General features: G+C 47.7%; 1 protein-coding gene across 5 annotated transcripts in view; it reads right to left on the bottom strand.

Annotated features, from left to right (window-relative positions):
* Positions 1-1,094: 1,094 nt before the first annotated feature.
* CLCN3 (chloride voltage-gated channel 3) overlaps positions 1,095-24,453 on the bottom strand; it is an 89,076-nt gene continuing 65,717 nt past the window's right edge. For 3 of the 5 annotated variants that reach the window (XM_027548932.1, XM_027548933.1, XM_027548936.1), the window contains 7 exons: positions 22,486-22,566; positions 21,027-21,572; positions 19,409-19,595; positions 16,270-16,668; positions 11,539-11,755; positions 5,072-5,147; positions 1,095-3,719 (listed from right to left, as the gene is read on the bottom strand). In XM_027548932.1, the coding sequence (XP_027404733.1) occupies positions 3,561-3,719; positions 5,072-5,147; positions 11,539-11,755; positions 16,270-16,668; positions 19,409-19,595; positions 21,027-21,572; positions 22,486-22,566 (1,665 nt within the window). In that variant the 3' untranslated portion in view covers positions 1,095-3,560. The remainder of the gene's footprint in view (positions 3,720-5,071; positions 5,148-11,538; positions 11,756-16,269; positions 16,669-19,408; positions 19,596-21,026; positions 21,573-22,485; positions 22,567-24,453) is intronic. The other 2 variants (XM_027548937.1, XM_027548938.1) reach the window with 1 other exon arrangement.

Raw genomic sequence — 24,453 nt, 5'->3', positions numbered from 1 at the left:
TGCTGTGGCTCCCGGATGCCACCTGCCTGCCTGTTCATTTTCACCCAGTACCTGGGTTCTTTCATAAATAAAAGCAGCTTCACCCAATTTAACAAAACCGTTACCCAACTCAAGACTTAGCTAAGCTCACACCTGGAGCTTACAAACTGTCTTCCATACAACTTCTCAAGCACGTATAGAATGATCCAGCCAAGAAAAAAGTGGAAGCGGTGAAACCTCACCCAAGACCGTGCTCTCATCTGTGTCCACATGGACTCACCCTGTGTCGCCAGCACAGAGCTTTCTGCTCCCTGGCACCTGCAGGTCCTGTGTATGCAGACAAGCCAGCTGACACCCCAACCCTGCCAAGCCCCTGCCCTCGTCCCTCCAGCGCCAAGACCTACCTGGTGTTCTCACACCTGGCAGTGGGTCCCACCGGGGTACAGGTGCTCCTGCCCCTCCCACGGGAAGCCTTGTCAGCCCGCTGTGTGCTCACCCCCCCCCGTCACCCACGACCAGCATCCCTACCCCCGAGGCCACGTCGTGCCCCTCTCCCCCCCGGCTGGGGTATTTCTGCCCGGACACTGACCAGGACAGCATGAGGCTGCCCAGGATCACATAAACACATGTGCTCAACAACCATGACACCAACTCATGACATGTACCAGCATCTGATGCTCGTGCCCAGCAGTCCCAGGAGCACACTTGTGCTCAGTCGTCGAGTGAACAGCATGAGAGCAACAAAACAAGGTGTCCTGGGCGTGTCAGGACCAGGTTCACTCCCTAGACGCCACGGATATGGCTCCACAGACTGTGTGTCTCCCTCGCCGGAGGCAGTTTGCAAACCTCTGTGCTTGTTCTCAGAAACACAGTCTGCAGGTGACTTACCTGTCTCCTTTGAGGTGTGTGGTCCCTGCACCCACACGCGTGCTGCTGCACACACCCTGCTGTCAGCCTGGGGTCTGCCGGGTCCCCACGACTCCTGCTTGCCAAGGACAGCACGGCCTCGCAGCCCGAGACACGCGGGACACCCCGGGAGGCCGCACGCTACACGACACACAGCGGCCGTGACCCCGGGGCACGCTGACCGAGGGAATCAAAGGCCAAACCACACGTTGTCATAGAGATTTTAATAGGTTTTCTGATTGACTCATCACAGTCACCATTTGTACTGTAATGATATGCAGCTTTACTACACTAGTATAAATAAACAGATAAATACAGCTCTAGGCAACATCGCAGATGAACAAACTAGGCATTCATGAGTCAGAACTGAACACAGTTATTAAGGAGAAGAGATGCTGACACCCTGCCCATTCTCATCATACCTTCTCAGAAAAGGCACTCCAATGAGGCTCCACCTGCGCTCCACTGGGCCGGGCACTTCCACCGCATGGTCTCCAGCTCCCCTCGTCGGGCTGACACGCAGACACCCCACACCCCAAAAGGAAAAGTGGAATGGAGTGACAGACACAACCACAAGCGTGCTGGAGGCACAGCCCGCCCCCTGCATCTCAGCAGGAAGGGCACACACTGAGGAGAGAATTGGCATCCGCCCGAGATGTCAGTGTGAAGCAGGACCCAAAATCGGAAAGGAAACGAGGGAGACAAAACACACCACGTGTGACGCCACGTGCGACGCGGTGCGGCCACGGAGCCCGCACGCTCACTGGGCCTCAGGCAAACGCACGGACGAGAGGTTGAGAGGAGACCAGCTGACCTTGGTTCAGGAAGGGCTGTCTCCACACGCTGGGAAGCAAGTGCGGAGGTGGCCGGAAGGGGGAAACAGGACACAACACTAACTGCAGGCAGAGCAGAGCTCAGGTGTCGTGGAATTCCTAACGTCTGCTCACCTCTCAGTGGTCGTTCTCATATGGCTTCGAGATCTTATAAATCCTCAGCATCATAAAATCTTCTGTGATCTCCCAGACCTTACAGGTTTATTAAGAATCAAGAGGTGAACAATCACTTCCAAAATATAAAAACAGCTCATTGCAAGATGTGTTTCAGAAAAATGTCTGTCTCTAAAAATTCATTTTGCCTCCCAAGATGCATAATCCAGAATTTTCAGGCCAGTGCTTCAAGTGAACTGCCTTTGCTGATGTGAACTGAGACCATGATTAAGACAGGTATTTTCCAAAACCCCAAATTCCAAACACATGCGGTACATTTTCAGCCCACTGTGCAAGAAAGTGCAGCATGGATTCAAAATGTCACTGGACACCTGGACGTGACCTCCACGAAGGTTCACAAGTTCTGTTCAGATCAACATTTTAACTGCTACCTCTGCCATTCTATTGTTTTCTTTTCTGTTTAAGGTTAACATTATTTAACTTTTAATCTGCGAAACAATACATAGTGTTTCAGCTTCCAGTTAATGAGTCAAAATGGACAAGCTGGAAACACAACCCAGAGGATGGCAGTGAGAGATGAGAAAAGGTTTCCATACACGTGTGATCACAAAGAAACAACCACACCACATCTTAGACCCTCGTTCCCACTGTAAACTTTTTTTGTTCATATCTCCATATTTCTAAGTCTGAGTTAGTCTATAAAAATCACATTAAAAAGGTAAAAGTATTTAAGTGTGATATTAACTGATCTGTATTTTATAAATTTTAATCCATAAAAATATAAATAAGAATGGTAAATTTTTAAGAAAGAAATATACATTTAGTGCAAGTTATGAATTACATTTCTTCTTCAGTGTCAGCAGTAAAATACCTTAAGGAAAGGGGAAAAAAACAAAACAAACAGACTGATCTAATTTCAAGAAAAAGAAAATTTCCAGTGTTTAAACATGCAACTCATAGCAGGTGCAGCTCGACACAACACTTCCTTCTTGTCACTATCAAAGCAGCATCATTTCCTTACGCTCAATGGTACTTGTGTTATAGGAGTTTTAGAAACAGAAAAATCTGCGTTAAGACCAGTTCACATTATCCATCAAGTCAGAGAGGGTGAGAAAAGCAAGAAGAACACTGTCCATCCTTATCAGTCAAGTCCCCTGTGGTGGATGCTGAACCCCTCCCCCAGCAGAGCTTCCGCGGCGCCTCGGCCAGGGTTGTGGTACCGGGCTTGCCCCAAGCACCTCGTGTGGGACACAGCACCCACTCCCCTCCCTGTGACGAGACCCCGGTACGACCACGCACATCTCAATATGAGAAAGGACTGCTCCCCACGTGCACACCACTCTCAGAGGCTTGGTGACAGCTCGCAGGGGAGGGGAGAGGAGAGGAAGAAGCTCGTCCGGAATGTAGAAAGGTAATGCTTTACCTGTACAGTTCAGGAGTTAAACACAACAGTTTTGATTTAAAAAACAAAAACAAACAAAAAAAGGGCAAGACCTTACAGTCTTAGAGATGGCTCAATTCAGAGGGATCCCTTCTGACAGGGGGCCTGCCGGCCTCTCTGCAGGGCCAGAGAGGACGGGGTCCGGTCAGGGCCGCCTCCAGCGCTGAGCGCACGGCTGGGACGGCCCCACGCGGCTCGCCGGCGCCGGCGGGGAGGCCCGGCCGCCTCCACCGCCCCTCCCCGCACCACCGCAGCAGCCCGCCGCCGCCGGTCCTGCTGCCTCCGGGTCAGAGCGAGCTGCTGCTGAGCAGGCAGGCCTCCTCCCCGGCCTCCTCCCCGTCCTCCGCCGCGGAGCTCAGTTGAACATGATGGAGGCGGGGTCTTGGTTTGCCGTCTGGGCCATATGACGGAGGATGTCTTTTTTTGTGATGATACCAAGGAGGCGTCTGAAAAGGACAAGCAGAAGGCTGCCGTTAAAAGGAAGGGAAAGGAGAAGTTAAACCCACAGCTAAATCCTTTCGGCTGACAGAAGGAGAGCAAAGCAATCAGCCCGAGTCTGTATTTTCAAACAGTATCTTGGTCAAGTAACTCAACATCCAGCAGCCATGCTCGGAGGTATCGAGCATGACGCCCCTAACCGCTCAGTGTCCCTGCCCTGAGACTGAGAACCGGACTGCGGAGGCAGAGCCTCTGAGTCACGTGAGCCAGCGCGTGAGAGAACAGAATGCAGAACAAGAAGGGGCGCTGAGCCCGCCTGAGGAGAACAGCTCCTTCCCACCAGGCTGAGAGAGAAGAAAACATAATGACCAAGTCCCCTTTAGAGTGCACTTTTCTTTAAAGCCAAAATTAACTGTCTTTAAAAAAACTGACTTAAAGAGTGCCCAGCTGTATGCCGAATCTTCATGAAAGCACATACAATTCAGGTAAAATGCACTTAAAATGGTCAACACAGAATTTCAATCCCAAACTTCAGAACCCCAAGAATAAATCTCTAGGATGACCCGAGTTTCTACTACAGTCATCAATGTCTTCCTTTTCTGATTTTAGTCAAAAAAGGTACAGTGCTTTTATGAAAGTCTGAGTTGTTAACGCTTACATTAAAAGATAGGTGAAAAAAAAAATCAAGAAGCAGTCCTAGAAGATTATTACAGACGAAGCAGAAAGCAGAAGAGATGAGTAGTTACTTATTTTTCTGGCCAGTGGTTTCTTCAAAAAGGATGCATGGAGATCAGTGCTAGATTGAAGTCTACAGGGACAGGCCTCATGGAGGGGTGACAACCAGGCAAAAGAGCCCAGCGTGAGACTGCCAGAGCCAGACAACTTATCAGAGAACTCGAAATCCTCTTTAGTCACGACTCCACTGGGACCCACAGCCACACGTGACCCTCAGCTGCTGCCCACACTCTAGAAACAGCCTACAGAGCGTGCTGGAGCCCAGGCCCCAGGATCTGAGGGCGTATGGGGCGGGCGGGCTGCTGAGCTGGGTAACACCACGTGTGCACACGTGGGCTTAGACTCCCCACGACACAGCCAAGACCAGGGAAGAAAGACAGGGACGGGCTTGGGGGAGCTCCTGGGTGGAGTCGGGGTATCTGCTGTAGGATTGTACAGACCACACTGCCTACAGTCCTAAAGCCAAGGAGAGGCTCTGGTGGCCAGGAGGTGGGCCTGCTGCTTCCCAGGGCAGGGTGTGCACACACCCCCGTGTGAGGAGGAGGAAAGGTCTAACAAAGCTGACGGGGGAGGCAAGGGCACAGAGCCACCCCCCGCCCGGTCTGGGGAGCAGCCGCGTGATCACCAGGGGCTCGGCGCGCCGCGTCAGCTCCTCCAGGTGTGCTACCATGTTCTTCTTGGTGATGATCCCCAAGAGGCTCCTGCAACAGACCACGTGATGCTAATGACTGCGGGGGACTTGGGGAGGGGTCCTACCATCATGATACAGAGTGCTAGAAAGAGCTAAAACGTGATGGGCTTCAGAAAAATACACACAGAAGTGCTCTGAAACCCCAGGTACCACTGCATTACCTCTACTGGCTTTTGCATGTGACGCAATCCTACTTTAAATACTGGTAGGTAGCTGTCCTTCTTAAATTAAAAATCAAGATTATAAAAGCTCAAAATGAAAATGACTCAAAAAAAAAGTACAAAGAAACACCATCAATATAGAGCTGCACAACTCTGAACTACAGCTTCAAGTTCTCTCCACAGAGGAAAGTGCTTCTCATTCCTCAAGGGCCAGCCCCCGGCCCTCCTCACTGCATCCACCTTTATAATGGAAGTCAATGAATTCAGGGGGTATACACAATGGATGTTGAGAACCTTAAAAAGCTTTCATCTTTAAATTCTGGAAGCCCCTCCAGCACACTCTGCAGGGTGACTGGACACCCTGCCATCTGGCTAGGTCAGTTCTGTGTCGCACTGCCTCAGACCACCCCGGCTTCCCGAAGAACGAACTTCAGCAGGGGACCTGCTCAGTCAAGGGCTCTGGGCCCCCGGGAGGCTGCTTATACAGCGGTCAGTCACGGGGCAGGGAAGGCCCCCGGGGAGGGATGGGCAGGAAGCAGGCAGGGAAGGGCCTGGGAGAGGCAAAAACCGCTTCTTTGCAAATGTCTTCTCATCTTTTACAACAATGCACTTATCCTTAAGAACAAAGACAAGCTGAACAATTCTCAGAGCGTGGGAGCACCTCTCCCTCCAATAGCTCAGAACATGCCCCACATAAAATAAGCACCCACTCAGTTCTAAGAGAAACAATCACCAGTTCACCTGCATATATAGTTGGAATCAAGAAAACTGAGCATCTTGACATTAAGTAAAAGAACCCCAGTTTAATTCTTACTCGTTCTTCTCTACCTGATTACATACAATGATTAATTTCAGTTAGTAAGTTATTAAGCTCTGCCAAACCTCAAGGTACGTACGCAAAGAGGTCAGTCATGAATTTATTAAGGACATAATGGCAAACTTATACATTTATAAAGTAATCTTTGTATTTACAAAGTAACAGCCATAAAGGGAGGAAATACATATGTTTCCTCTCTTTAGTTACTGGAGAAAAGCGATTTCAGAGTAATAAGGACAAACTCAGTACCGCTTTATTAATTTCAGAAGTCTGGGGAAAATCAATGCAAAATCTGACTCCCGTAAAAGATGATTTTGTTCCTTGGGGCGCACAACTCTGTAAGAGCAATACAGCTCGACCAGCACCCTGCCCCAAGGTATCTGTGTCCAGAAACACCAGGCCCAGGAGCCCCTCTGCCCCCCGGCTTCCTCCCCCAAAGGTGCACGTTTGGAAAACCATGTTTACTGTCCGCCCCGTGTGCGAAGCTCCACAGTAAAGAAACCTCTACAGCATCTGATCCAACACTTTCCTGACCCACACGGCCACAGAACTCGTTCTGAGCAGTTCCTGTGAACTTCCTGCTGGTTCCACCAAAGCTGTAGGATTCTGAGAGATTCTGCTTATCAGAACACGAAACGTGGGCAAGACCCTCCCCCCAACCTCATTTTCTCCTTTCATATGCACGTCTGGATTCCTCAAGTCTTCTTCCCCCAAACACACAGCTGTTTTCCACCTCTAAGGACTCAGTAAGAAACCCTAACATGTTGACCACTAGACTCGCCACTAAATGCAGAAGACACGCGCTCTCTTCTTATATCAACCTATTTTCCTTAAAGGACAAAAATAAAGGAAATGTAATCACGGCACCTCCCACCCCAAGCTCTCTTGTGAAAAGGCAGGCTCAAGCGAGAACCTGAGCTGTCCACCCTGACCAGCGCTCTCCACTCACTCCTCTCTAGCGCCTGTGCCGCTCAACAACCTGGCACTATCAGCAGAGTGCACGGCGGTAACGAACGCCAGGGCCTGGGACGTGCTTCACCAGGACTGCGCAAGGACACGCCCACTGTCACGACTGGGGAGGACCAGCCACGGGGGGCACAGAGAGCAGCACGGAGCAGGTCAGAGTTGAGGATGACCCGGCCTGGCTTCCAACTGAGCCGTGCATTACTAAAGGGACCCCCACCCGTAAAGCTTTCGAAAAGGTACTCCATTTAGCATCTATTTATTAAGCTTTTAAACAATGATGCTTGGTACCATTATTCTTTAAACAACCCTAAACAAAAGAAAACAGCTATTCTGCTGACATACATCTCTTCTCCCATCAGTATCTGTGATATCTGATCATCCAACGCCTTGCCCATCACTGAAGATAAGCCTAAGGGTAAAACCGCCTTGCACACCAGTTATAAACCTGGAGGCTCACACCAAATAGACTTGTTTGGTCAATCACCATTTATCTCTCATTAGTTGTAAAATAATGTAACGTAAAATCCAGATTTCTGACGACATATCAGTAACTACAAGATACGCCCCACATAAACAAAGCCAGGTTTACACTGTCCCCTGACAGCCAACATGCAGTTCACCCCAGTTCCCAACCTTCCTGTCCCAGCCTTTCTGGAGCCACTGCTACTCTCAACCCCAGTCCAGCTGATGCCCATTAACTGGAGGAAACCACAAAGTGGGAGGATTTCCCCCTACTTTCTCATTTCCCTATGGTTACACTAAAATAAATGGAACAAAAATAATCCTTAGAAAACCTCAAAAAGTCTCATTTTAGGGAAGGGATGTAAGAGGAAAGCTGTGAGAATCTGCTTTTCTCCCCCACAGGGAGTTGGAGAGGAGAAAAACCTTAATTTGAAGTAACTAATCATGAACATGAAAAGTACAATCAACTAATATTTGCAGAAAACCAACCATGTGCAAAATTTAGTGCCAAATAGCCTAGGAGGCCAAACCACATGCCTGCAGCTACATAAGCTCATGGTCTGGTGCCATGACTCCTCAAGTATGAGGCACATAAACCAACCTTAGCAGTCCACTCAGTCATATTTGACAACTAGTTACTAAGTCAAAATGAGTCAACTCAGTCATCGTATATATACACGCACAAATATGGCTTTGCAAACATGGGATGCTGGTTTAAAAACTAAAATTCAAACATTCAAATGCAGCAATATCACTATGTGATAAACAACAGAAACTGTAAGTGTCATCATGTCACACATGGGACCAAGAGATTCTTTATACTGAAAAGAGACACTTGGGCACTTTAACATTGAAGGTAAATTATTTTATAGGATAATGTGAAAATATCTATTAAATTTTCAATGCATTAACTTTCAAATTTTTCACTTTTAGGACTTTATTCTTCAGATCAGTTTTGTTCAGTCACTCAGTCGTGTTGATTCTTTGCGACCCCATGGACTACAACATGCCAGGCTTCCCTGTCCATCACCAACTCCCGGAGCTTGCTCATGCCCATCAAGTCGGTGATGCCATCCAACCATGTCATCAACTGTCATGCCCTTCTCCTCCTGCCCTCAATCTTTCCCAGCATCAGGGTCTTTTCCAGTGAGTCAGTTCTTCATATCAGGAGGCCAAAGTATTTGAGCTTCAGCTTCAGTCCTTCCAATGAATATTCAGGACTGATTTCCTTTAGGATGGACTGGTTGGATCTCCTTGCAGTCCAAGGGACTCTCAAGAGTCTTCTCCAACACCACAGTTCAAAAGCATCAATTCTTCGGCGCTCAGACTTCTTTATAATCCAACTCTCACATCCATGCACGACTACTGGAAAAACCATAGCTTTGACTAGACGGACCTTTGTTGGCAAAGTAATGTCTCTGCTTTTTAATATGCTGTCTAGGTTGGTCATAGCTTTTCTTCCAAGGAGCAAGCTTCTTTTAATTTCATGGCTGCAGTCACCATCCGCAGTGATTTTGGAGTCCAAGAAAATAAAGTCTATCACTATTTCCATTGTTTCCCCATCTATTTGCCATGAACTGATGGGACCAGATGCCATGATCTTAGTTTTTTTAATGCTGAGTTTTAAGCCAGCTTTTTCACTCTCCTCTTTCACTTTCATCAAGAGGCTCTTTAGTTCTTCGCCATAAGGGTGGTGTTATCTGCATATCTGAGGTTATTGATATTTCTCTCAGCTATTTCTCCCTGCATATTCTTCAGATATGCATATGTAAATCAGTACATACGAATGTTCACTGAATATTCTTTGTAACAGTATAATTCAAGAGAATGGATACAGTCAACTAGAAGGCAGGACAATGAACTGATCATAACCCTTGGCAAAGCTGTAAGCTCTCGGCATCCTGCCCACCATCATTTGCTCACTGTTACCACACTGACTACTACCTATTTCCTGTTCTCCCCTTTCGTGAGCAGTATTATTGTGGTTGTTTTGTTATTTCTCATCAATGCAGTCTGAGGGCATTTGAACCAGAAAACTTGCCCTTTGGTTTCCAGAACGGTGAACATTCCTTCAAGGCTAAAGACACTGTGGACTGTGAACATCAAGCCAGGTGCAGTGGCTGAGGAAGACCATGGAGCTCTTTCATAAGAAGGATAAGGGTTACGATGTGGCAGGAAGAGTGTGCACAGATGAGTATTTTAGTCGCCCAAGGAGTCTAGACTACCCGATATCAATTCTCAGCCTTTCTATTATTAGCACACTCTGAGAGTCTTAAATATTAAATTATGCGACGACGCTGGCATCTAGAGGCCACGCAGCACCATTCTGGGGGGTGATATGTATGCAGAAGTTGCAGGGTAGATCTCTGTGGAGAACGCCTCGGAGGAAGAGCCGACAGAGACGGCACCGGTAAGCCTGAAACGCCCTGAGCTGACCAGCCGTCCTGCAAGCTCAGAGCAACCACAGAGAGCCAAGGAAGCCCCGGGACTCTGTTCTGGACACCCTGAACCCACCACCACTCCCAGCAACTACCTTGCTGGGCTTGGCAAGAGTACCTGGACTCTATCATATGATAAAAAGAAAACGCTTATCTTGGGAAAAAACAAAGAGAGAACTCCCTGCCTTGATCAAGAGCTCACCCCTCCATCGACTCCTCCCTGCTTCCTGGAGTCACCTTCAGTGGCTAGCACAGTGCAAATACTAGCCACGAGTCACACTCTCTAGCTTCTATTTGTATTCCAGACCCTTACGGGCTAACGCATTGTCCAAGAAATCACGGCACTGTCCTGGTGGTCCAGTGTTGAAGACTCTACTGCCAATGCAGAGGGCGTGGGTCCCGTCCCTGGTTGGGGAACTGAGATCTCACATACCACACCGTATGGCCAAAAACAAACAAAAAAAGAAATCACAAAGAAAGAGACAGACTCTACTGGTCAACAATCACATCAAACAGCAAGAGGCAGGACTTCTGAGCTGGGAGGCTACTGTTCCCTGGACTACCTGTGCTGACCACGGGCCTGGGCACAGCTTCCCACATAGATGACCACCTCCATCCAGAGGGGCCGCAGGAGGGCTGCAGCCAGAGGCGCCCACCTCCTGCCGTCCCCTAGAGAGGGCCTGCCTGTCCTGTCTGCGCAGGACGGCTGTGGGGCCGCCGGGGCCTCCCGTGCGCAGGCCTCCAGCAGGCTCACATGGTGCGGGCCAACCGCCCCTCCTACTCCCCCCAGCCTCACTGTCCTCAGCCTTCAGGTGTGGGCTCTGAGCACAAAGAGCAGCGTGGTAGGAACCAGGGGGCCGGAGAGAAAGGGCGGCAGGGAGGCACGCTGCAGGCCCGGGAGCAGGGAGCAGCGCCAGGCAGCAGGCTGGCGTCAGGGCCAGAGGCGCAGTGTCTCCCTGCTTCCCAACTCCCATCAGACCATACTTCCCCAAACCCCCACGTGGAGAAACACGGCCAGGTTATGTGCAAAGGGCAGAAAACCAATGTGTGCATTTTAAATACATAAGTGTTTATCTGCAAGACTGTATCCACAGGATTTGCAGATGGAGACTGTAGGAAAATGGAAACAGAGCATTTGCAAAAGGCTTTCAGCTAATCCACCAACTTTGTCTAATTATACACAATTTCCCTCACCACACAATTAATCAAACAGTAAACAGCCAGCTATTCAGAAAGTTGTTACTGTCCTAGAGACAGACACTCTGACCATGAAATATCTACAAGAACAGGCTGCTGCACTGCTCCATGCAGTGGGGTCCACTGCTCTCCAAGAGTGACCCGTCAGCTTGGAGGCCCCCCCAGTCCCTTTGCAACCCCCTAGGACACATCACCTCCCTGCAGCCCTGAAGCGCTCCTGGTTCAGCAGAGACCTGGCAGTCAACACTTTGCCCACCCTTGGTAAGTGGGACTCTGAGGGGCTAATCCTGAACGGCAGACCTCCCCCGGGGGCCCCCCACCTGACCCCAAGGGCCCCGCACCTGAGGGGGACACACCCACCCGTTGTGCGTGACAAGGCACTGCCGCAGGCCCAGCTTCCGGAAGATGTCCACCACGATCTCCATGGGTGTGTGGTCTGTCACCGTGAACGGGCTCATGTCCAGGATGCTGCGGAGCTTCAGCGGCCGGGGGCTCTCGGCCGGCAGGGACGGGGTGTGCTGCGCAAAGCACACACGCGAGCTGCCCACAATCCCCTCCTGCTTTTTCCGGGCACTTTCTGCAGAGACAGAGAAGACCACCCATTACACACTGACAGGGCTCCTTCTGTTTTAATGGCGACCTGCTTATTCACAGACTTAAAACGATAAACAAACATATCCTTTTGACTTCTTCATTTTTTCCTCTCTTCCTAACCAAGAAAAAAACCACTGAAAAGCTATTTCATGATCTCCTGTACTCAAAAGAATCAGAATCCACTAATAACAAATCGTCTTTGTGCAAATAAAATATTTTTGGTGTAGTCATTAGCATGGCATGATTTTTGTTGCTGCTGTCTAACACTGACGGACCAGGAAGCGTGCTGGGACCATGGGACCTGACACCTGCACAAGCAATGGGACAGCCCTCACTAAGGGAGCCTCCCCACCAGGGCCCGCCTGCGCCAGATCCACAGAGAACTCCAGCCTCCTGACAGGACCGCACTGTCTGTCCTCTGCTGTGAACCAGCTAGTTCGTTCTGACATTCAAGCTTAATGTTCCCAGTGAGCCGTGAGGTGGGGTGAAACTATTCATACAGTCACGTTCCTGAAGGACACCGGCCAACTTTCATGGCTTATCTGTGAAGGCCGTGAAATCCTGCTCCTGGGGCCCCGCTGCCGGTGCTCCGGCCTTGTGTCTGCTTCCTCTGCCACCTCTCAATGTGCGAGACAGGACGTGGCCAGGAGGCAGAGCACTGCCGAGGAAGAACGCAGGCCACGGGGCGGGAGGAGGAAACCCACAAAAGGGAGAGCATACACAGGGAAAATGAAAACGCTCGTGTTCCTGCTGCTGAGTCAGTGTGAATTCAAAACTGCATACACATTTGGTATCTGTCATACTGAACATTATTTTGCACAGAAATTTTGCTACAAAAACATTTAAACAAACATACTAAGCATCAGTCCTGCATGAAGAGTGAGCACAGCTCATAGACACAAGCTGCAACCCTTTCCACTCTTTCCGATCACTAAGGCCCGGCTTCACCGTGCGGTAACGCCCAGTGGGGTTCTAACACTGGGACTCCCAAGCACACCTCGAAAGCATGAGGAAGACAGGGGAGAAGAAAGCCCCTCAGCAACTGACATAAATGACTTCTGAAAACTGCTTGTTGAGCTGTTGTCAGCCCAAGGAAGCATCAGGTTACTGGCCCACCATGAATGACAGTCATCTGAGTGCTTTTAGAAAGCTAACCCCAATGGTCAACCTGAAACCTTAACTAAGCACATATTATACCATCAGTGCAACAAGCAGAAAGACTGCTTAAATATACATCCAACAATAAAACAATCCCAGAAGAGTCTAGAAAAACGCTATTGATGACTGTAACTCATTTACTTTTTTCCTGGAACTATGGGCCTTTACACCTGCACAAGCAAGGAGACAGCCCTTACTACGGGACAGAGGCACACGCCTAGGGAGTCCATCTGGGACTCGAATGTGTTGTCTGAAGAACACCACTTTTATATGAAGGCCGGCATTATTGACACAAGGACATTTACTGAACACGTACTAAGTGCCAGGACATCTCCTAGATTTGGTTTTTGGAAAAAAATAAATTGTTTTTGAATGTCATTCAAAGGCCTTTGAAGCAGAAATCATCATCTGAGTTTTGACATGATTCACTTTTTTTTAAGGAGTGCATGCAGATGAAGAGTTACACTTCTAGGAGAAGGGCTTACTTGTATTAATTTAGGAAACAAACAGGTCTCTATATTCACAGCATGGTGTTTCAACTACCTGAGCAGGTACAAGGCTCATTTTAACTCCTACAAAGAGATACACGAGAGACTGGTCCAGGGACCAACCAGCGTTTGGATTCCTGAGTAAGCACCCTTTCACAGTCTGGGGTTGGTAACCCTGCTGTGGGGAGAGCCTGAGCAGGGTCTCCCCCAGGTGCGCTAAAGCTTTACTCGGCACAGAAGCTCCTGAGGGGGCAGGAGAGCCATGCGGCGAGGGGGAAGCCTGCCCCTGTGCCCCACCTTTCTGACCCTGGTTACTCTGTCCATGGCATTCAAGTTCTCACACATGAACAGTCTCCCTGTAAAACCCACAGTTCCTAGTACACAAACGGAAAGGAGCAGGTCCACTTTTACACCCTAAGGTGGAAAACAGAAAAGACAATTCCATTCACACTATGCTGCTGCTGCTGCTGCTGCTGCTAAGTCACTTCAGCCGTGTCTGACTCTGTGCGACCCCATAGACGGCAGCCCACCAGGCTCCCCCGTCCCTGGGATTCTCCAGGCAAGAACACTGGAGTGGGTTGCCATTTCCTCCTCCAATGCATGAAAGTGAAAACAGTTTGCTTTTTATTTACTTCTTTATTAGTATTTTGGTCACACCACAGGGTATGTGGGATCTAGTTCCCTGACCAGGGACCGAACCCGGGCCCCCTGAATTGGCAGCATGCAGTCTTAACCACTGGACCACCAGAGAAGTCCTGTGCTTCATTTTAAAGAAACACACAACATCATGCCTAACTAATACATCTGGACCCAGAAAGGCAGGAGGCGTGTCTCTCCATTTGGACTAGACATAGACTTAAAAAAAGTTTTAATGAAAATAACATAAAAATGGGGAATTTATAAACAAATCTGGGGAAAAGTGGTCTTTTGAATCTTGAGTTTTCCCATCTCCAGACACAAGACAACTCATGACTGACTTCAGCATTCTTTCTTGCTAATATCTTTTCAGAAGTACCTTATGTAAATATATATAGACAATATATTATATCTTATATAAATATATTAAACTACATACTATGTCTTACATAAATATAAACTACATACTATGGTTTATATAAATATACATAAACTACATATCATATATAATATGTTGTTTATAACATAAAAAACCTAGTGCACAGGTCTATGTTTCCCATTCAAAAACTAAAACTTCAGCAAAATATATGTGCATGAATATTTAAGGTATGGTACAACAGACCACAATGTAACCAAGCTTTCTGACAACAGGGTTTGATAACTCACAGAACCTAAGGCCCCTCGAGTCCCTGAAACCTGTCATGCCAATATTTTATTTCCCAAGACAGTAATAAAAAATATTTTAAAATATATCCACAGAATCAATGGGAGTACAAATAATTCTTAACTTTACCACCGTCTTATCTTTTAAAAACCTGGGCTTTTTCCTTTAAATTTCTAACACCAAAATTCTGATCCTTTTATTCTTCATTTACTATTACAGCTTACAGTGTAAAAAAGTAAAGAAGGAAGCTCTTCTCTGGTGGCACGTCAGCCGTGGTGGCGGCCCGGAGGTGGACGCACCTGTGCGTAGCCCTGATGCCACACACATTGGAACCTGCACTCCGTGGCCTCCAGCAGAGCTTGCAGCGCCAGGACCGCTGGGCTGTGGAGGCCTCCAGGCTCTATCTCCGCAGCTGAACTGGCTGATCTGAAGACTTGCTCTCCTGTCTCTGCGTGAATAGCTTTTGTAGCTGACAGCTTCCAGTCTGACTTGAAAAATACTGCTCATCACACCATCCAACCTTCCCTCGTAAATGGTGCAAGAACTCAAATACTTTACAACCCTTCTGCAGCAGCCAGAGAGGTCAGCTGGAGGGAGGCGCCAGGTTCACAGGAATGACCTTTGGGGACAGGCTGAATGGTCTGCGTGTTCAGCTCCAAGTCCTCTACTGAACACTGGGAGTGAGTATCAAAGCAACAGCTGGACGAAAATACCCTCTGTCACCTCTGGGGTTTTGGGAAGAGCAGTCAGACTGTAGAAAAGGAGTCAGATTATGCAGAAGTCTTACCAGCCTCATCAATACTGCAGGACTACAAGGAAAGGGGATAAATACATTTTGGAAGAACAAAATTGGCTTCCTCCTCAGAAATGGTTTATCTCCAAAAAGTGGCTTCCTCCTCAGAAATGGTTTATCTCCAAAAAATAACACAGATGGCTAATAAACTACCAATACATTTTCAAGAATGTCAGCACAGAATACAGAAGGACTTCCTTTTTATCCTGGCACTTAACCAATAATAAAATCTCAATTATCTTTTTCACTTGAAACTATACATTACAAATTAGTAGTATAAATCTAAATTCCAAAATCAAAAAAAGCAACACCCTGTGGATTGGATATGAAACAGACCAAAGATGATGGGATTTTCAATAACTTGCATTCAAATATGAGAATGTATTTAGCTGAATACCTCAACACTTACTAAAGCCTCATAGTGCTAGTTCATGTTATTATGAAAACTGTCAACAAAACTTTTCTGGTCAAGTAGAGTCTGACTCTACTTGAAATAATACCAAATCAAAAGTTCAAATAATATTTAGGTGGGAAACAACCCAGGGAAGCATAAATGCCTTTCCTAAAAAAATCCTAAGAGATTAAGAGATACACAATATACCACTTGCCCCCACAAACTCAACAGATTATATTTTCCAGTTTCCCTTTCTTTCAGAAATCTATTATATATTTATATCTGGCCACCTAGGTACCCAGATACCGACAGCCAGTCAGAGATGGGCGTGTGTCTGTGTGTGTGGGTTTCTTTAAAAGGGTACCTATGGCAATGGTCAGGTCTCTCCTGAGGGCAAAGCCCACGAGTCTCTGTGACTCCCTGGACATGATGACAGGAAAACCGTTGTAGCTGGTCTCATTGATCATGTTCTCTATGTCGTCCACCGTCATGTTGTCCTGGGTCAGCACGGCCAGCGGGGGGTCGCTCCTCCGAGGTCTCATGACATCGGCAGCCAGGGTGGTGTGGGTGAACTCTTCTTTGGCATCCAGGAAGGGGTACCCATTCAGCCGGATGTGGGCTTCATAGATGCCTTCCCTCCCGAAGGCGTCGCCCACCCATTTGCTGGTCATCACGGCAGCCATGAGGGGCACGATGTACTCCAGGCCTCCCGTGAGCTCAAAGACGATAACCACCAGGGACACGGTCATCCTCGTCACACCGCCTGAAAAACAGGAAGGGCCCGCGTCAGGGAGCACAGGCCCCACCAACCCACGGCGGCAGAACTGCTCCACGAGGCGGGTGAGCCCAAACTATGAACACAACTTAGTGAAGAGAACCACGACTATTGTGGTAAGATCCCGAGAAACGCACATCTTCTTTATAACATTTCAAACCTGGTATACTTCAGATAAAAAAAAAAAAAAAAACACAGCTGACCAGCTAAAACGGTCTGCTGCTTTGGTTTAATAGCGACATAATCTCACCCCTATGAAAGCTGATGGTTAATTCTTAAAACAGTTTAGTGAAGCATATCATAGCTAACTTATTTACCACCCACTTACAAATTAAACTCCTGTGGGTAGAATATTAAATTAATGCATCTGTCCTCTAAATCTCTTCAAGATGAGTGAAAATGTTTGGACACCTTTTGAGTTCTGTTAATACTGTAATACCCCCTTAGAAAGCCCTTCTGAACCATTCTCCGTGTCCACAAGACCACCACAGGGACCCACCCTTCCCTGACCCAGGCCTCTCCACCCACTGAGCTGTCTGCCCCCCATCTCCAGCTACTCATACCTTATCTTATTACAGTCCTGCTTGACTCATTTCCAACTGTGAAGACCTCAGGTGACCCCTTAGTGCAGAAACCACCACACACTCAAAACTAAACTCCTCCTCTTCTCCAAAGAGCTCACCATGCAACCTCCCTGATGCCAACACCAGGCACCACGTCGCTCCTGACAACCGAGTGGCCACTCCTGATTCATCCCTTTACTCGGGCACCAAGACTCTCAATTCGTCCACTCAGATTTGCTCTGCAAATCTCTGTGCAGGGGTCCTTTTCACAGTATCTTCACTCCTACCAGCCTAGTCAGCCCTCAGGACTCTGTTCCTCAACCTGAGTCGTTTTGTCTTCCCTTGCTGACTGCAGCCCCCATTACCTTCCACCCACCTGACCAGCCGCATTCCCAGGTTATTCCCTCTCCTCAGCGCTACTTCTACCACGCTGCCTCTCTGCTCAACACCCTACCAGGGGATCGCAGTCTATACAGTATCAAGCTTAACCTCACTCTTTTTGTTATTAGTCTAAGAACAGAAGGCAGAAAGAACCCACTATATATGATGTATCTGCATTACGCTATGGATGCCCCAAGCAGTTTACAAAAGCTTCTATTATTTTTAACTACACGCACATTTTATCAGGTATTATGCTAACAGTTTTATATGTGTACCATTGTATATAACCCCCAACAGCAAGAGACAAGTAGTTACTACTTCCATTTTGAAGAAAATAAAAAATCAAGAAGTAAAGGAACTTTCCCAGAGTCTTCATGTTGAAAGTGGCAAAGCCACAACCCTGCTACAGACCTGACCGATTCCAAACACAAACTCGTCCTGATGAGAATCACGCTCCTCCTCACCAACACAACTCCATTTCCTGAGGTGCCCACAGTGCTCTCTCCTGCAACACGGCCAGTTTCTTCCGACCCCACGAGCGCCAGGCCCAGCATCCCAGTTTTGCTGTCTGCACATTCCTGGCCTCGTGAACGAAGTCGCCCTTTGCCAAGCCCGCGCCTCTCTCGGCACAAAGGGAACGCCCACCTGGGCCGAGCCCCTGCCACCCGCTCACCTCGAGGCTCTGCTGCCCCTGTGGCAGGAGGGCCTGCATTCACACTTCTTTCTGTGTCATTCCTCACTTCCCCATGGCACGGATGAGTACCTGCTTCTCTAGAGAGAACCACTCTCTCTGTCACTTTCATCTACAACACACCTGAAGATCAGTAACTACACAATTTTAACTCACTGAACAGAACTAAGTCAAAATACCAAGTATAACTAAATATAGCCAAAATTATGCTGACATTTTAAATATAAAATAAGTAACAATTTTTCATGTTTAAGAGGATAAGAAATAGATTCTTAGGAATTTAATGCCAGTATTTTGCTTTTCTTTTCATTAAAACAGAAGCTATCTTTTCCCCTTCTGCTATTGACGCACCTTAAGCAGAAGCAGCCTGATAAAGAAATCTTTTAGTACGGCTCACAGTCATCACCGCAGAGCTGGGGCGAAGGTGCTCAGAGCTCTGCTGGAGTGTGGACCCAGGAACCATGCCAGAGGTCACAGGTAAGCCTAGCAAAGAGTAAGCAACTCCTTGGACAGGACTAGACAAGCCTATGTTATCCGAGATGTTTGCTGTCATAAAGTAGTACACGATATTGAAATGAAGTTAACCACACCTACAGTTTTGCACTAACGCGTGCTCTGCTGCTGCTGCTAAGCTGCATCAGTCGTGTCCAACTCTGTGCAACCCCATAGACGGCAGCCCGCCAGGCTCCACCGTCCCTGGGATTCTTTAGGCAAGAACACTGGAGTGGGTTGCCATTTCCTTCTCCAATGCATGAAAGTGAAAAGTGAAAGTGAAGTCGCTCAGTTGTGCCTGACTCTTAGCAACCCCATGGACAGCAGCCTACCAGGCTCCTCCGTCCATGGGATTTTCCAGGCAAGAGTACTGGAGTGGGGTGCCATTGCCTTCTCCAAACGCGTGCTCAGGGACAGGTAAAGTGAAAACTAGCTCTACACAGGCTGATGTCCCCGCTGGGCCCTTCTCCCTGACCCCACTCCTCTCGAAGCCACACACACACACACACACACACACACACACACACACACCCCAGTCTCATTACCTAGGCATGCAGCCGCACACACACACACACCCCCCCACACCCCCCAGTCTCATTACCTAGGCATGCAGCCGCACCGACCATGGCATACAGGCCGGGGGTGATGCAGTCAGCGCCGACCTCACACCACTCCTTAAAGATGAACCAGTCGTGGTGATAGTAGGCCAGCTGCTCCACCGCGATGCCCACGATGCGGCCGGCGATGGCGCCAATGGCCATGCTGGGGATGAACAGGCCAGACGGGACCTGCGACAGGGCAGATGCTCAGTGAGACGGGTTCTCTGCGCACCTGCCCTGCATAAGTAGTGGGACTCTCCTCTCACAGGGCAAAAATAAAGCTGCAGCAAACCCTGGCAACAGTCTCCCTAACAATCCCAACTGAGTTACAGAGTAACAAACCACCTTCTCCAGCCCAAAGAGATGGTAACAAAACGTCTCCTTAGAAGGGACCAAACAGGCATCTCATTCTCCTGCATGTTAGAGCTTCAGCCAGGGTGGAGGAGGATGGGGGTCTTAGTGGCCTGCTCTGCAGTGACACAGGAGGCCGAGCTGGGGCTCCCCACACTGGGCAGCCACACCCTATTCCCTGGGAATCTGGTCTGCAGTACACAACGAGGAATTCAGGGTGTTAATCAGCTGACCTTAAAACAGATTATCCAGAATGATGGGGATGGGCCTGAAGTATCACAAAGGCTTTTTAAAGGTGAAAGAAAAATTTAGAAGCGTTGTGTCAGAATGCAGAGATAAAACGAGATATGACCAGACACACTGGTTCTGAAGAGAAGGAAGGGGGCCATGAGCCAAGGCTCCTGGAGGCTGGAAAAGGCATTAAAACTGATTTTCCCCAGAACCTCCGTCACTCACGTGTACATGGTAACTTCAGCCCAGCGAGATCCAATTTGGAGTTCTGATCTCTGTGATTGTATTAAATGTGTGTGATTTTGTGGTGATTTGTCACAGCAGCAATAGGAAGCTAATATAAGTGGCTTTAACACATAATCACAACTCTGACACCACCCCCGAAGTAGAGAGTATGTCCTCCCAAGAACCCAGGACCTTGGTGACCATATGCAGAGAAAAAAACACAGCAGGCGGCATATGCAGGAGACAGCTTGGGCTGGGCTAGAAACGGTCCTCTTAGGACCCTCGCTGTGGGGACCCTGAGCTGCCACGAGAGGCACCTACCAGCCTCACCCACCCACACCCCACCCAGGCCACCATGTAGGAAAAGCCAGAGACAGGAGAGAGACAGACAGAGGGACAGATAGGGCAGGAGCCCTGGCGGTCCATTCCAGCTGTCAGAACCTGCTCAGCCCTGCTGCCTGACATACAGGTGGCTCTGAGATGCCCGGCCCGCACCATGTCTGCGGACAGCCGCAGAGCTGACCACACAGCCTCGCTGCTGAGTACCCCTCCTGCTGACCCAACAGCGAGAGCACAGTGAGCAGCTCTCTTAAGCTGCTGGGCTTGGGGTCAGCTGCTATACAGCAACAGACACCATGCTCAACAAGACATCCTAACAAAGTCTTTTTCCCACAACTAAAAATTAAACCCCAAAGACAGCTTTCTCGGTCTGTATTTGTGACTCATCTTCAGATAAAACCTTCGTTTCTCTTGCCACGTACAAGTCTTGGACCCGCCACGGTTACCTCAGGATCCCCTCACATGGACACTTACCTTGATACCAAAAGTGAACACAGTCATTATGATCTTAAATATGAGAGCCAAGCACAGCTGCCATATGGCGGAGTACACCCCTAGGCCCGCAGGACGGTCGGGGATGTCGTCCACGATCTTGCTGGCGTTCATGTCGTTCCTGTAGTCGCACAGGGAGGAGGACTCCAGAGGCCCGCAGTCCGTGAACAACTCTTTGATCAGCTCGCTGGTGTTGAGCCGCGTGTACGGGTTGGGGAAGGCGACCACAGCGGTGATGGCCGCCACCACGATGACCTCGAGGACCGGGTACTTCCCGAACTTGGTGGACTTGCGGCGGCGACACCAGGCAATGTTGGCCCTGATAAAGAAGGCTCCCCAGAGCCCGCCGAACACCCCCAGGAGGATAAAGGGAAACAGTTCAAACAGGTACCATGGAGTGTGATACTCCACGTAGAAGAGGACCAGGCGGCTGTTACCGAATGGATTGATGGATCTCAGAACAAAGGCAGCCACCAAAGCAGCAAAGAACGACCTCCACAGAGTCTTCAGAGGAAAGTAATAGCTGACCTAGGAAACCAAGGGAGAAATTAATGCTGTGATTTTAGAAAACTGTTCTGATAGGTTATAACTTGAGCAGTAAATATCAACGCTCTAAATTTTTCTGCAGCTAGAATTTATACATAATGGATTTTAATGCAGTAAGAAAAACACCACTATCTTAGTAACCTTGGCTATCACACCATTACAAATTCACAATATCGACTGATTATAAATGTCTAATAACCATTTAAAATACCTAGCATTGTGTTATTTTCAAAATGAGCTTCACCCCAGTTCAGTCATGTTAGTTAAGAATAAATGTACCATTGCCGCTCCTGTTAGTTCACAAAAAAAGGATTAAATTTCCCTCCTCTCTACTGAAGCAAAAAAACGTAAACAACTCGGGGAGAAAAGTAAATTTTAAACCATTTCTGAGTCACAATTTTGTGTAAAAACTCTTAAGCACCAATGAGAGAACAAAAACAAAATATTCCCCTTAAGTGACTAGAATTATTTCCTTAAACATCAATAAGGGCCACAGAAGTAATCACACACAAAAGTTAAAAAGATGACTAAGAAACTGATTAAAAATCTTAAATAAAAACAAAGCTATAATTTAGCAAATAAGGACTGTTTCAAATATTTTCTATTAAATCTAATTCATTTGTGCTTACTTTTAATCATATCAAAAAGGTTAAATTTTAAATAACCACATACATGGATAATATTTTTTAAGACTTCTCAATAAAGAACATACATATTACTTTTTTTGACTTTTTAATGGAAGAAAGAGTGAAAAGCAACTATGAAACAAATTTGAAAACTCAAAAACAAAGTATCTGTCACACCAGCTAACAAGACTGAGAAGTGCGCCAAAATACACACGTCATGGTGCTTGTGCTTCACTTTATTGCTGCTGGTGGCTGTGGTCTTAACCCACCTCTTCCAGACTGAACAGCACTCCTCCGATCGGTGCGCCGAAAGCCACAGAGACGCCTGCAGCGGAGGCAGCCGACAGCACCTACGAAGAAGATGCAGCCGTTTCATACGCTTACAGACTCAGCAGGCCAAACTCAGTGTCTGCGTGTACTCAAGAGTGTCTACATCCCCAGCCAAATTTAACTCACATGTCACCTTCCTCTCCAAGCAAACACAAAATATTTCTTCTAAAAACACTTTTTTCTCTTCTGCTTTAAAAGTCATTCAAATACTCAATACTCAGTCAAAACACGTTTGCATGAGATATACCAACATAAACAGGATGTAAAGGAGAAAAGGCAATGAATTCAAGCATCAAGATGCCTGCATGAGAAGACCAGCAAGCCAGGACTGGGGCTCAGGGAGAGCTGTTTGTTTTTAAGTAGGATATCATTTCTTCAGATTTCAGGGCTCACTGCTTCATCACTATCATTACTTCAGTCCACATCCTAGTGAAATGACCAGGGAACTGCAAACCCATCCCATTTCCCTACATTTTTAGTCAACTGAGTCCTCTGAAGAGATGGCTGCTGCCACCACGGGAGCCTCATGTGAAGATGCAAACCCCAGCTGCCCTGAGGGCTCAGGCTGACCGCCCCAAACCCCAGCACACAGGCCATGGGAAGGAAGGAACAGAACTCAGGGTCCCCCTCCAGCTCCCACCAGCATGAAGCCAAACACACACAAAGTCACTGGGCATCTACTCATAATTAACCACTTTTCTGAAGAGGCTTTATTCCTTCTACTACTTGACTCCAGCAAATATCTGAGGCTACCAATGCATTTCCTCAAATGCTGAATTTGTACATCTTTGAAAGAGAAATCTGAAATAATAAAAAATTAAATTCTAAGTGTTATGAGCATGAACTCTATAGTCAGGTTGCTAGTTGGTAAATTAAAAATGAACAGATACTTGTTTTACTTAAACTGTACCTGGCCTCAGAATGCAGACTCTGACACGGAGGAGCAAGTCTAACCTACCATTTCAGTGTTTTTTTCCCACCAACACGACTGTAGACAACACACCTTACAGAATTTTCTGATTCTACCTTTAACAGAATTGATAATCAAGCTAGCACCTATGTATCTACAACTCACAGATGTTTTACTTTGTTCCATATAAGTATCTAAGAATCATTTAAACATATCAAAAGAAGTGGGCAAAGGAAGAAAATCAAAATATGAGGCCTAAATGCTTTCAATTAACGTGAAAGCCAGCCATGTAGATCCCAAGGTGTCAGAATTAAGTTATGTCATAAACATCACAATGTGTCTACACCAAAATCCAGGTAAAGTTAATTTCTATAATATTACCTAATAAGGTAATTTTTGCACTTATAATGAACAAATAACAAATCTTCCCCTACAATGTCAAGGTCCAACAGCAAGTAATGGAAGTGAACTGACAAATGCAGACTAGACAGCGAAGTACGAAGGGACGGGGCTCCCACAGTCCGGAGCTAATAAGAAGGTGCAAGGAGCCCACTTTTCTTCTAGAAAATATCCACAGCAACCTGGAAACATCAGGTTTCAATGTCTCCACGATCTCAGGATGACCTAAACAAAAGGGCAAAGGAAGCTGCCCTAAAAAAACGAGTAAAGAGCGGGTGCTACATGCCCTTCACTGTGAACCAGTAGAACTTCAGGTGGTTTGACGCCCTCTGGGTTCCCTAAGGAGCCGCAAGCTCCCTGAGGTGGCACCCCTCCTCCAAAGGAAAACAGCTGGTGAGATGCCCCACCCCAGAAGAAACTCTGATGGGGAGAACCAGGAGAGAAAGCGATGCAACATTTGGGAAACACGTCAGAGAAGGAAAGGTGTAAGGTAAAGCAAAAGCAAAGGAAAATATTTCTGAAATCCTACTGAAACCAACAGACACCAGGCCAACTCCAGAGGCCATTCAGAAAGGGGGAAGGAGTACAAGGAAGTCTC

This window comes from Bos indicus x Bos taurus, chromosome 8 (genome assembly GCF_003369695.1).
Source record: "Bos indicus x Bos taurus breed Angus x Brahman F1 hybrid chromosome 8, Bos_hybrid_MaternalHap_v2.0, whole genome shotgun sequence".
NCBI classification, from domain to species: Eukaryota; Metazoa; Chordata; class Mammalia; order Artiodactyla; family Bovidae; genus Bos; species Bos indicus x Bos taurus.
Note: the sequence above shows the minus strand (reverse complement) of the source record. Positions and strands in the feature narration are given on the sequence as shown.